This window comes from Pygocentrus nattereri, chromosome 25 (assembly GCF_015220715.1).
Source record: "Pygocentrus nattereri isolate fPygNat1 chromosome 25, fPygNat1.pri, whole genome shotgun sequence".
NCBI lineage: Eukaryota > Metazoa > Chordata > Actinopteri > Characiformes > Serrasalmidae > Pygocentrus > Pygocentrus nattereri.
Genome location: NC_051235.1, coordinates 18,382,521 through 18,395,489, shown reverse-complemented (window position 1 = coordinate 18,395,489; position 12,969 = coordinate 18,382,521). Strand labels below are relative to the sequence as shown.

The following is a 12,969-nucleotide window of genomic DNA, read 5'->3' as shown; positions in this document are numbered from 1 at the left end:
ACATGCTAAATTACCCCTGGGTGTGAGTGTGTGAGTGACTGTCTGTGTCTGTCTGTCTGCCCTGCGATGGACTGGCGACCTGTCCAGGGTGTATCCTGCCTTCCGCCTGATGACTGCTGGGATAGGCTCCAGCACCCCCCCGCGACCCTGATGGAGAAGCGGCTTAGAAGATGGATGGATGGATGGAAGTTTTGCTCAGACATAAGCGATTTTTTGTGTTTTCTATTTGTATGTTCTGTGTTCTCTGTAGGAGCTGTGAAATGTATGTAAACAAAGTATGTACATTTTTTGCACATCATATTCAATCCTATATTTGACATTTATGTGCAGGCTGTCTGTAATAAAAGGCACTGAATATTGTATGAATACTGTGTTGTATAATCATCTGTGTTGTCATACATTTAAAACTATGTGTAAAATAACTGACACAGCTGAACAGTAGAAACTTTACTTTTTCATATCATTTCTACATGCTTTTCATTTGTCCATAGCACCAAAACAAATTTTTCCAGAGTATTGATTTTGGCTTTCATTCAAGGCGATGAATGTGTGAAACATTTTTTTATCAACAGGTGCTACCATTACATTCTGACTCTGATAAAGCTGGTCCCTCCCCATGATTCAAAACCCATGTGAACTCGAATACATACAATGATGTAGACTGAATGTTTTTACAAAACCAGCTTGCAAACTGTATTTCACAATTAAAGCATGACAGTGGAGATCATATGCCTGTATTTTAATACACAGAAAAGGATCATTTTCCAAGAAGGACATATTCAAAGGTCTACAAAATAATGGCAACAACATATGAAATACTGACCATTTTATAAAGACCATCTAGCGATAGTGCATCTGTGGCAGCACAGTGCATGAAGCCCCCTCTACCGAGTCCAACAATGGACCACCATAGGACAAGCTCTAACCAGATATAATCTTAATATCAGATATAATTGGCTAAATGTTATTGACGGTGAATATGCTACACCACCTCTTTAATTGAAGATTTGATCATTTGAGATCACCATATATACAGTTTGAAGGTGTTAAGAACTTCAGATTTTGCTTTATCTTTATACGTCCATAGTTTGGCTGATCCTAGTGCCAAAATTAAAGCACAGAAACAGAAAAGTTCTCAAGTCAAACTGAATTATTTCTAAACAGTAGCATAGGCCAATACTGAGCAGAAAATGATCTGCCACTTACAGCTGTTCTGACTTTTACTGCCAGTTGCAATGATATTTAAATCTATATTTAAAACTAAATGTGTTGACTGACCTTATTAGATAAACTTTTAATGATGTCGGTAAACAAATGCGATCAAAAAGTTTGGTCAAATATATAAAATAAAATGTGACTTTTGGAAAAGTGGATGTAAACATTACAGGACATTTTGAGTGGTCCTAACAGCATGTTATGGTACAGTACCACTTTTTCATTTCTCATGCTTAAAAAATGCTAAAAAATGAAGTACCGACTGACACAATTTGTCTTTAACACCTATGTAAAAAGAAATGTTTTTAATTGAGGCATTTCATTTGACGTTAAACATTAAATGTAGGCTGGCATGTTCAACCAGCCCAGACACATGAAAAATCCACAGCCAACAACAAGACATACAAAACACAGAACTTGCTATTGTTATGCAGTTGAAAAGATGAGAGTTATTCATGATCGGAGTCGCAATTTTTTTTTTAAATTCAATATAAGATCTAATGCTGATACTGGATTGGTGCTATTTCTAATATTGTCATCATTATGTTAATCAGCAGGTGATAGACATAAAAGCAAGAATGGAGATGAAAACATCTACTGAGCATCATCACATATCAGAATATTTTTTTTGTCCTAACTTTCACTCCTGGCTTTATCTTGAATTTCAGCATAGTGAAATGAATTGTCAATATTTAAAATTCCTTCACGAATGCTCTGTGCAGTAGTGTTAAACTTTAGTCAGCTTATTGTTCCTTAGTCTCATGAGATTAGAAGTTCATGACTGCCCCTAACCCTAACCCTAAGTTTTTTCCACTATTGGAAAAATATTTAAGCTATCTTGGTCAATGACTCAGCGAGAGAGCTTTAGTGAAACTGAAAGGTACACAACTTGTTTCTATACAATGTCAGAAAAGTCTCATATTTATCATTTTGTACATAACTACCTCTAATAAGACTTTTAAAGATTAACCTTAATCCTAACCCTAAGCCTAACCAAGAAACAAAAAGTCAACACATTTTATCCTGCAAATGAAAACTGACACACACACACACACACACACACACACACACACACACACACACACACACACACACACACACACACACCTACACACACACACACACACACACAGTGCCCAATTTGTGATTTGCAAATGAAATGATAGCATGTGAGTATAAGAGGGTCAGCCTTTTGTGATTTACTCAAGCTGGAATCATGGCTGTCCTCTGGGTGCTGTCCTGCCTGGCCTTCGTTAGCACAGCCTGCAGTAAGACACTGCTGTTTCATTTGTGCTCTATGAAGCTGAAAAAAACATCAGTTAAAGTAGAGATCTTCATGCCTGGAGGTCATTCTCTGGCACATTCTCCGTTTTCTGGCTGTGGGGATCCTTCCATCACTCTGGTCATCAGCAGCTACTCTAGGATAGTTAATAGTGAGGAGGCAGAGCCTCGTTCCTGGCCCTGGCAGGTGTTGCTGTAGGTACAGTCACGACCCTTTTCTTTTAACAATTTAACATTTAACAACACCTTAAATTTACACACATATAATACACTGTATGGCCAAAGGTATGTAGACAAAAAGTATTATTGGCAACACATTGTTGAGAATATTTATCACAAGAAAACAAATCATTATTTCAAGATTTTACGTCACAAATGGTTTGTGCTTTTCATCCTCTATATGACTCCCACACATTTCTGACATGTAAAAGAAAGAAAATAGAAAAATTATACAGTTGTATGCAAAAGTTGCAACACTGTGGTCAAAATGCATATTTTGTAGATTTTCTAAGTGAAAATAAGTTAACACATCTTATACAAAGAATACACAAACATGGCTTTTCTACTAACACGCACACACAGACACATACACATATATACAAGTGTGTGTATAAAAAATTAAACTTTTGCATACGACTGTATGTTTCTTGTAGATGGAGTCAGTCGGGACTAAACTTGGCCAAACCATGTCAGAGAAAAAATGGCTCTAGAACAGACTCAAGAACTGCAACACCATTTTGAAGCAAATACTATTTGAAGCCTTGCTGTGTCATCGCTTGTGTATATTATAGTAAAGCAGTGCCCAATCCAGAGATCTACCACCTTGAGAGCTCAGATCCAACACAAGGCCCAAACCAGGTGTGTTAGATTAGGACTGGAGCTAAACACTGCAGGATCTCCAGGACCAGGATTGAGCACCCCTGCTATATTCTATGCCCTAAACTAAGACTGTGCTATTTTTGAAAACATGCCAAAAGAAATGCATTTCTTTCAACATTACATCAAACTGACTCTCCAATTTGCACATGTTAAATATATTTAGAACACATAACAACTGGTATAAAGTGGTATTACTTAATGATAGTCTCTGACTATTCTTGTTAAAATAACATTCTGCATTCATCTGAACTTCAGCACAACACTGGTCTCCATTTCTGTGGTGGCTCCCTGATCAACGAGTGGTGGGTTGTGACTGCTGCTCACTACAGTGTCAGGTAAGCTTAGATTCCAGTGAGATCTGTAAATCTCAAAGTGAATCAAGGACTAATTTCAACCTTACTTTTCAAAGAATTGTAAAAGCTCCTAAAACTTCAACACTACATCGAAGTGTGATATTATATTGAATTTTGTCTGGAACAGCTGAAATTGAAACCCTTCTGGAATTTAGATTGTCCACCCTTGTTGTCCTTGGACAGCGTGATCATATATCTCATACTGAGGCCGTCTAGATCATGAGTGTGGGAAGGTGAGCACACTCTAAAATTGTTTCATTCTCTGGTGTTGCACTACACTGACATTTTGACTTCATTTCTATACTTTTTTAAATAGGCCTTCGCCAACTCAACACTCAGAAGTGCTTCACACCTATCTTACACAAATGGTCGTTTGGAGGAGGGAATAGTGATGAGCGTTTTTTCTGTTGAAACATTCATTTTCAGCTAGGTTAGCATCAGTAAGCTAATTATTTAATTATTAAATTAGCTACCTATGCTCACTTTGAGAAGTTTCAAAATAACACACTTTAGGAATATTGTATTTGCTTGGCAATAAGCTTGGGTTTAAAAGCGTGGCTTATTGCCTTTGTTTATTTGTTTGTTTGTTTTTTTGGTAGCTGTGTAGCCTTTAGTTTGCTAGTTAGCAATAAAGCTACATTAAGAGTAATGTATAACAGATGGAGTAGTCTGCTATAAATCCTAGTTTGAACATAGCAAATCAAACGCTTTTGTTTTCCAGAATCAGAATCACTTTATTTAGGCCATATTTTTGTTGTGGTCAATGCACACATGTATAACATGTAACATACTAAAAGAGGCCAGACAAGTATGTGAAACTCCTGTTATTTACAGCATATTACAGAATGAAATGAGCATTTGTGCAGTTATGCTAGCTGCATTATGTTACAGAACGGAATGGATCACAGTGAAGGGGGGTTTAAAAAGTTCCTTTTAAAGTACATTCTGTCCGCTGCGGTTAATAAGTTCCACAGCTTTGGGGAAGAAGCTGTTAGAATGTCTGTTTGTGCTGGCTTTGATGGCTCTGAATCTTATACCAGAGGGAAGTGGCTGGAAGAAGAGGTGTCCAGGGTGGAACTGGTCAGCTATAGTCTTGCCAGCGCACTTCATGACCCTGCTGTTGTAGATGTCCTGATGGATTACATCCAATGACCGTCTCTGCTGTGCTGGAGTGGCACATTTACGTTCATGAAGGAGCCAAACCAGATGGTCACAGATGAACTGCTGATTGCTGTGTCGAACTGGATCATCAGGGCCTGTAGCAGATTGCATTTCTTCAGCTGCCTCAGGCAGAACATTCTCTGCTGCTGGCTATGGGGACTGTTTTCCTCTCCCACTTCAGTTCTCTAAATATGCTGGCATTCAAGAATATCAGTGACTCCACAGTGGAAATCACAGGGCCGTTGTTGAGGGGGGGTAGGGGGTGGGTTGCCCTGAAGTCCAGCCCAATCTGTCCAATCTTTAGTATATTCACGAACAGCTGTTTATGGCAACACCAGGACACCAGCTGCTCGATTTACTTTCTGTAGGATGGTTAAGAGGTCGACCAAGATGGTGTCATATGCAAACTTCATGTTCTTCACAGATGGTTTTGCTTTTAAATTTAAAGTACAAAAAAGTCTAAAAAAAGTATTTTAGAGTATTTTATTGCTAATGATTGCCCCTCCAAAGGCTCAACTAACAATCGAATAACCCTTAGGACTGTGACAGGAATGCCCCCGAGGGGAAATGAGAGGTCAAGTTGACAAGGGCATGTTAAAATAAGTATTGGAATGATCAGATTGTCTCTGCTATACCTCATATCTAACGTAAGCATCCTGTCCTGCATCAGATCTTCATGCACCCCAATACGACAGCTTCACCATCAACAATGAAATTCTGATCAAACTTGCCTCTCCTGTCCAGCTGAACCCTCATGTGTCCCCTGAGTACTTAGCTGAGACCAGCGACAACTTTTCTGATGGTATGAAATGTGTCACCTCTGGATGGGGCTGGACCAAACATAATGGTGAGTGCTTGTAGGTTCATTTTTATACATTTCTCAAAAATTCTGGTGTTTTTTTTCACATTTCCAAAAAGGTTGGAATGTAAATAATGTAAATAAAAACAAAATACAATGATGTGCAAATTATTTAAAGCCTAAATTTTATTTAAAATAGTACAAAGACAATATTTCAAATGTTGAAACTGCCTGTTTTAAATTTGATGGCAACAGCACATTCCAAAAATTTTGGAGAGGGCAACAAAAGTCTGATAAAGTTGTGTAATACTAAAAAAAAGAAAACACCTGGTTGTTGATTGGCAACAGGTCAGTAACACAATTGGGTTTAAAAAAGAGCATCCCAGAGAGGCAGAGTCTTTAAGAAGTAAAGATGAGGGAGGGGTTCACCCGTCTGTGAAAGACTGGATGAGGAAATATAGTGCAACAACAGTACATCTACACTGCTGAAAAAAATAAAGGGAACACTTAAACAACACAATATAACTCCAGGTAAATCAAACCTCTGTGAAATCAAACTGTCCACTTAGGAAGCAACACTGATTGACAATCAATTTTACAGCTGTTCTGCAAATGGAACAGACAACTGTTGGAAGTTATTGGCAATTAGCAAGACACACTCAATAAAGGAGTTGTTCTGCAGGTGGGGACCACAGACCACTTCTCAGTACCTTTCTGCTTTCTGGCTGATGTTTTGGTCACTTTTGAATGTTGGTGGTGCTTTCACACTCGTAGTAGCATGAGACAGACTCTACAACCCACACAAGTGGCTCAGGTAGTGCAGCTCATCCAGGATGGCACATCAATACGAGCTGTGGCAAGAAGGTTTGCTGTGTCTGTCAGCGTAGTGTCCAGAGGCTGGAGGCGCTACCAGGAGACAGGCCAGTACACCAGGAGATGTGGAGGAGGCCGTAGGAGGGCAACAACCCAGCAGGATGAGCCTACCTCCACCTTTGTGCAAGGAGGAACAGGAGGAGCACTGCCAGAGCCCTGCAAAATGACCTTCAGCAGGCCACAAATGTGCATGTGTCTGCACAAACGGTTAGAAACCGACTCCATGAGGATGGTATGAGGGCCCGGCGTCCACAGATGGGGGTTGTGCTCACAGCCCAACACCGTGCAGGATGCTTGGCATTTGCCAGAGAACACCAGGATTGGCAAATTCGCCACTGGCGCCCTGTGCTCTTCACAGATGAAAGCAGGTTCACACTGAGCACATGTGACAGACGTGACAGAGTCTGGAGACGCCGTGGAGAGCGATCTGCTGCCTGCAACATCCTTCAGCATGACCGGTTTGGCAGTGGGTCAGTAATGGTGTGGGGTGGCATTTCTTTGGAGGACCGCACAGCCCTCGATGTGCTCGCCAGAGGTAGCCTGACTGCCATTAGGTCCCGAGATGAGATCCTCAGACCCCTTGTGAGACCATATGCTGGTGCGGTCACACACAATACTGAGCCTCATTTTGACTTGTTTTAAGGACATCACATCAAAGTTGGATCAGCCTGTAGTGTGTTTTTCCACTTTAATTTTGTGTGTGACTCCAAATCCAGGCCTCCATTGGTTAATAAATTTGATTTCCATTGATGATTTTTGTGTGATTTTGTTGTCAGCACATTCAACTTTGTACAGAACAAAGTATTCAATGAGAATATTTCATTTATTCAGATCAGATTTAGACCAGTGTACATCTTCATCATCTATGGTACATAATAATATAATAACATCAAAAGATTCAGAGAATCTGAAGAAATCTCTGTATATAAGGGACAAGGCCAAAAACCAGTATTTGCTGGCTGTAATCTTTGGTCGCTCAGGTGGCACTGCATTAAAAATAGACATGATTCTGTAGTGGAAATCACTGCATGGGCTCAGGAACACTTCTGTAAAACACTGTCTGTGAAAACAGGTTGTTGCTGCATCCACAAATGCAAGTTTAAGCTCTAAAACACAAAGAAGAAACCAGAAATGTTGCTGCCTTTAAAATGGTCTGAGGTGTTTAAAATGAATTGAGGTGAGGTGGAAAAGTGTCCTGTGACCTGACAAATCAACATTTAAAATTCCTTTTGGATGGACACTGTGTCCTCCGGGCTAGAGACCACCAGGCTCTATGAGCCAGTATTGATGATGGTATAGGGGTAGATTAGTGTTCATGGCACTGGTGATTTGCACATCCAATGTATGCATGTTTTGGCAACATATGCTGCATCCAGATGTCTTTTTCAGGAAAGGCCTTGCTTATTTCAGCCAGACAATGCTGAACCACATTCAACCTGTATTACAACAGCATTATTTCGTATTAAAAGAGTCCTAAACTGAACTGCCTGCAGTCCAGACCTGTCACCCACTGATAACATTTGCCACATTATGAAATTAAAAATATGACAAAGGAGGCTCTGAACTGTTGACCAGCTGAAATCCTACATCAAGCAAAGATGACAAAACATTTCACTTTCAAAACTACAGCAACTGGACTCCTCAGATCCCAAATGCATACAGAATGTTAAAAGAAGAGGTGATGACACACAGTGGTAAACATGCCTCTGTTCCATTTTTTTTGGAATGTGTTGTTGGCATAAAATTAAAAATGGGCATATATTTTTCAAAAAACAATAACATTTCTCAGTTTCAACATTTAATATGTTGTTTTTAAGTATTTAAAAATATGGTTTACACGATTTGAATAACATTGCATCCTATTTGCATTTACACTCTGCACACCGTCCCAACTTGTTTGGAAACTTGTTTTTTAATCTACTCATTAACAGCATCAACTTGCTTTTTTTTGTAATTATTGTTACAGTATCTGACACCCCTGCTCTGCTCCAGCAGACCATTTTGCCCCTGCTGACCAGTGATGGCTGCAGGCATTATTGGGGCTCTCAGATAGCAGACAAAATGATCTGTGACGGAGCATCTGGAGCCTCCACCTGCATGGTACTGTACTCTGGTCTTCACTCTCTTGCTCTAAACTGACTTATTCAGTTTGTACTTAATACTGTCTTAAAACTGCAATTCTATTAGAAAATATATTTGCATTATATATGGCCTTTTTATTTCAGTCTGACTCTGGTGGTTCACTGGTGTGTCAGAAAGCTGGAGCTTGGACTCTTGTTGGCATGGCGTGTCCTGGGGAAGCAGCAGCTTCCTGTGTCACGGAGTTCCATGACTGGATAAACTAGATGATTACCGCTAACTAAAGTCACATTGTGCATTAGGGTTTTGGGCATTGTGTACTGTGTGTATCCCCATTAATACATTCAACTTTAATAAAATACACTTAACAATGCATTTTAGATTGTGTATCAAATATGATCAATTGAAAAGCTGCATAAGTTTAGGTAACTTGAATCAGTAAAGCTAATTTGTGTGCTTTTATGCAGAGCATTGAACCTGCAATTCTCAGTAAGGTCCCCCTTTTATTGTATCAGAGCAAAATCAAATATTTGAGACATAGGCTATTATTTCAGCTCACGCTTCTGAATAATGGTAACAGACTCATAAACTAGCTCAGATATGCTTAGAGTGTATTGCAGATACCTCATGGTATTAATTCATGTGGGTCTCCAGTCAAAAACATTAGATCAATACATATACATATACATATATATATATATACATATATATATACATATATATATATATATATATATATATATATATATATATATATATATATATATATATATATATATCCTGCTACTTTAATGGCATGGATTTGTTCATCATTGAAAAACATCAAGATCTAAAGAGCTAAGGATAAATAAATCAGCAGCAGACTAACAAAAGCAATAACAAAGCTCTAGCCAAAAGATCCAGTACTACTCAAAACAAGATGCTAACACAGGCCAAAGGTGATGAAAATCGGAAACTGGGTTCAGCCTATGGAAAATACACATTCTACAAAATACACCCCTCACTCAATGCCTTCACCTTCATATCACATCTAAATAAGCATATCTAATTCTTGTTTAGCTCTGCCAAACAATATATGGATGCAATGGATTCCAATAGTACAGCCAAATGAACTACAAGTTTGTTTCAAGCTGCAACACGTCAAGGGCATTTATTTGTTCATCATCACTGAGTCGGAATATGCAATGTTACAGCAAATGCCTCGCAACCTTTCCTCCAGGGAGCTGACTCCGTTACCTCCCCAAGTTCTGCTCAGCAATGCTCCAGAGCTCTGCCAAGGAATGTCCGTCTAGTCCTATCTTACAAATATGACAGAGCACCATCTGGATGCAAAAGCTTCCTTAGTGTTGAGTTTCTGTAGCACAAGAAGTAAAGATAAGTTCAAAATGCAGTTTCAGCCTCTCCTCAGGGAAAAGATGGAGGTGAGGATCTACGTTTAAAACAGGGCTCCCACTCAGCAGCTGACTTTGCCGTCTTGGTTGGAATTACTCTCGCCTCAAGTGAATGGAATAAACTGGTGCTGTGTAGTAGCTCTGGAATAAAAACTTCAAGAAGAACTTGTCATTTGATTCAATTCCTTGTATTATCATTTACTACATATTTGAGTTTTTATCTGCTCTGTGGAAAGTGGATGCTTATACAGCCATTATAGTTTTACTTGAAGTTTCACTCATCCTGTCCTAGAAGCACTGCAAGTACATCAAGGACTGCATCTCAATGTCTCTGTCTGTACTACTTTTCATCCTTTAATTCCCAGAGGAATATCTGCTCTGGGTAAAATTAGGGGGTGTCAAGAGAGGAGAAATAGAATAGCCAGTGAGAAAAGGCATATAGCACAAGTGAAAATGAATAAAAAGCATGACTATTACTTTTCCTATAGGCTTTATTTTGAAATCCAGCATAATAGAATTTTATTACTTGAAATTGCTTCATGAATAACTTAAGCAGTGGCGTTGAACGTTAGTCAACTAATTATACCTTAACCCTTAAACCCCAGGCTTATTATATTCTAAGGCTTGTTATTCAGTAACTAAAGTGACTTCAATGCAAACTATAACTACTATTATAGAAGTGGCTCAGGCCTTTTAAAGGGATCATCTCAAGATATGTGGCAAAATTAGAAGCTTTTTTCCTTATTTAAAATGTCTTGTTTTTGGTTGTGTCATTGTTAAAGGTTGCAATTAAATACCAAGGCCAAACATGAAGTCACACACTGAGCTATGCAAATAAAATTATGAAGTCAAGTCAAGAGGCTTTTCATCCATTCGGCACAGGGATGAGGACTTGGTGGTGGACTTGAAGCACATTGGAACAACTGTAGTGCACAGAGAGATGTTGAATATGTCCGTGAGAACATCAACCAGCTGTGCGGTGCATTTTCTGAGCACTCTGCCTGGTATGCTGTCAGATCCTGGTGCTTTTCATAGGTTTCATGGGATTTTTATGGGGTTGACACTGTATAGAGTTCTTCGCACATCAGCAGTGGACAGACACAGTACCTGTTCACTTGGAGGGGGTGTGGTTTTCCTCGCTGTTGTACCGTTCTGTGCTTCAAACTGAGCATAGAAGTTATTAAGTGCATCTGGAAGGGAGGCATCACTGTCACAAGCAGGTGGAGGTGACTTGTAGTTGGTGACGGCCTGGATGCCCTGCCACACGTGTCATGTGTTAGAAGTGTTTTGAAAATGATCATCGATTTTCTTTGAGTAGGCATGCTTAGCCTCTTTGATGGCCCGGGAAAGCTTGGATCTTGCTATCCTGAGGCTTGCTTTGTCCCTTGACTTGAAAGCCTTGTCGTGGGTTCTCAGCAGCGTGCGCACCTCTGCAGTCATCCATGGTTTCTGGTTGGGGTGTGTGGTAATGAGTTTGAAGACAGTAACATCATCAATGCACTTGCTGATGTAGCCAGTCACTGATTCTGTACACTCCTCCAGGTTGATGGAGTCACCGGAGGTTGCTGCTTCTCTGAACATCAGAGCATCTGATGCATCAGAGCATCTCTGAACACCAGTGTGCTCAAAACAGTCCTGAAGAGCAGAGATAGCTCCTGGCGGCCAGATTCTCACTTGCTTCTGGTCTGGCTTGGCACATCTGATGAGTGGTCTGTATGCTGGAATGAGCTTCACAGAGATGTGGTCTGAGTAGACTTAGTGGGGGCAGGGCTCAGCTTTGTATGCGCCGGGGATGTTTGTGTAAACAAGATCCAGCACGTTAGCCCCCTGGGTTGCAAAGTCCACATACTGGTGAAATTTGGGGAGGACTGACTTCAGATTGGCATGATGGAAATCGCCAGAAACAATAAACAGTCTGTCTGGGTTTGTGTTCTGGAGGTCGCTGATAGCACTGCACAGCTCATTCAGTGCGGCGTTAGCATAAGCAATGGGAGCTACATACACCGCTACTATGTACATATGCTACTATGTATACTATGTATAGCATAGTTAGCTCTCTTGGCAAAAGGGTCTGGCTCTGACAATCACAAACTCTGCCAGCGGTGAGCAGTGATTTGAGACCAGTGCCACATTTTTACACCATTCAGTGTTGATGTAAACACACAGTCCCCCACCTTGAGTCTTACCACACAGCTCAGGATAGGATCTGGAATCATGACTGTCCTTTGATTGCTGTCCCGCTGTGCCTTCATTAGCATATCCTACAGTAAGAAAGTACCATTTCCCTTGTGCTTTTGTCGATCAGTCCATTGTTCTGAGAACACCAGCAGCAACTTTGATTTGCAAATGTTCTTCTTTTTCTCTATTCCTTTGCCTCAGCAACAGCTTCTTGACAGATCCTTCTACACATCCTTTCAGACCCATAGTGTTAAGTTGTCTTCTCACCAGTGGAAGAATGGTCAGAAATACCATTTTTCCAGATCTGAAATAAGAAGGGAGTTCAAGTCTCTTCTCTCTCTCTCAACGATGAAAGCTTAACGTACTGTTCATGTGATGGTGGTATAACAGGTCTTACATGGTTGTTAGGGGTCCCAATGTCTTTTAAATTTTGAAAACTCTTGTCTTGCAGTTCAGAACCATGATCCTCCAGTTTAGGACTATGCTATGTTTTCCTGGACACAGCTGTGAATGACTTTATGAATAGCTGGGGTTCAAACTCATCTCTGCACTTGCATAAATAGTCTTTTCACACTCCAGCCCTTCTAGTAACTAAATCTCTTACGACTTAATCCACAAAAAACTACTGGTGAAGATGAGCTGGACCCTTACTTCCTGAGCCTAGCAGCCCCAATTATTTTAGAATACATAACATATTTTTAATTTCTCTGTTGTAGCATGCAGAATTCCCAGGATCTGGAAAACAGCTTATGTAACTCCA

At 40.0% G+C, this 12,969-nt stretch overlaps 1 protein-coding gene across 1 annotated transcript; it reads left to right on the top strand.

Annotated features, from left to right (window-relative positions):
- The first annotated feature begins 2,431 nt into the window (after window positions 1-2,431).
- LOC108432359 (chymotrypsin A-like) lies at window positions 2,432-8,906 on the top strand. Its single transcript, XM_017706129.2, has 7 exons — window positions 2,432-2,691; window positions 3,288-3,354; window positions 3,631-3,710; window positions 5,071-5,144; window positions 5,560-5,736; window positions 8,528-8,661; window positions 8,787-8,906. The coding sequence occupies exons 1-7, from the start codon at window positions 2,432-2,434 to the stop codon at window positions 8,904-8,906; spliced, it is 912 nt and encodes a 303-aa protein (XP_017561618.1).
- The last annotated feature ends 4,063 nt before the right edge of the window (window positions 8,907-12,969 follow it).